Below are 443 nucleotides of genomic sequence, written 5' to 3'. Positions count from 1 at the left end.
CAAATCGAAAACACTGTGAGATATCACCTAACCCCAGTGAGAATAGCTCACATCACAAGGTCCCAAAGATGCAGGTGCTGGGATTCAGTCATAAAAAAAGTTGGAGACTTTATATCTTTTGTATTTACCTAAATGGATTTGGAGAACATTCTCCTAAGTAGAGTATCTCAAGAATATAAAAGCAAACATCCCATGTATTCAGTTTTATGTTAAAACTAGTAGATCAGACCTCATTCATTTCCACCGGTCTTTGGTCGCGCAGCTACGGCTCTTGTCATCGCCCTCCCTCCTCCGCTGCCGCCCCCGCAAGGCTTAGCCCTCGCCGAGGCCACTTCCAGCTACTCGTCGCACCCGACTCTTTCTTCTTCGTTCCCCACCAACCGCAATCATTGACGCCATGTCGGGTTATTCGAGCGACCGAGACCGCGGCCGGGATCGAGGGT

General features: G+C 48.8%; 1 protein-coding gene across 1 annotated transcript in view; it reads left to right on the top strand.

Annotated features, from left to right (window-relative positions):
- Positions 1 to 397: 397 nt before the first annotated feature.
- The window catches only part of LOC100952160 (probable ATP-dependent RNA helicase DDX5), a 2,114-nt gene continuing 2,068 nt past the window's right edge, over positions 398 to 443 (top strand). The window contains exon 1 of the mRNA XM_003802683.2: positions 398 to 404. Coding sequence (XP_003802731.2) covers positions 398 to 404 — 7 coding nt within the window. The remainder of the gene's footprint in view (positions 405 to 443) is intronic.

This window comes from Otolemur garnettii, unplaced genomic scaffold, assembly GCF_000181295.1.
Source record: "Otolemur garnettii isolate 467f Iridium unplaced genomic scaffold, OtoGar3 scaffold00254, whole genome shotgun sequence".
Taxonomy (NCBI): Eukaryota; Metazoa; Chordata; class Mammalia; order Primates; family Galagidae; genus Otolemur; species Otolemur garnettii.
The sequence above is the reverse complement of the archived record's forward strand: the minus strand, read 5'-3'. Positions and strand labels throughout refer to the sequence as shown.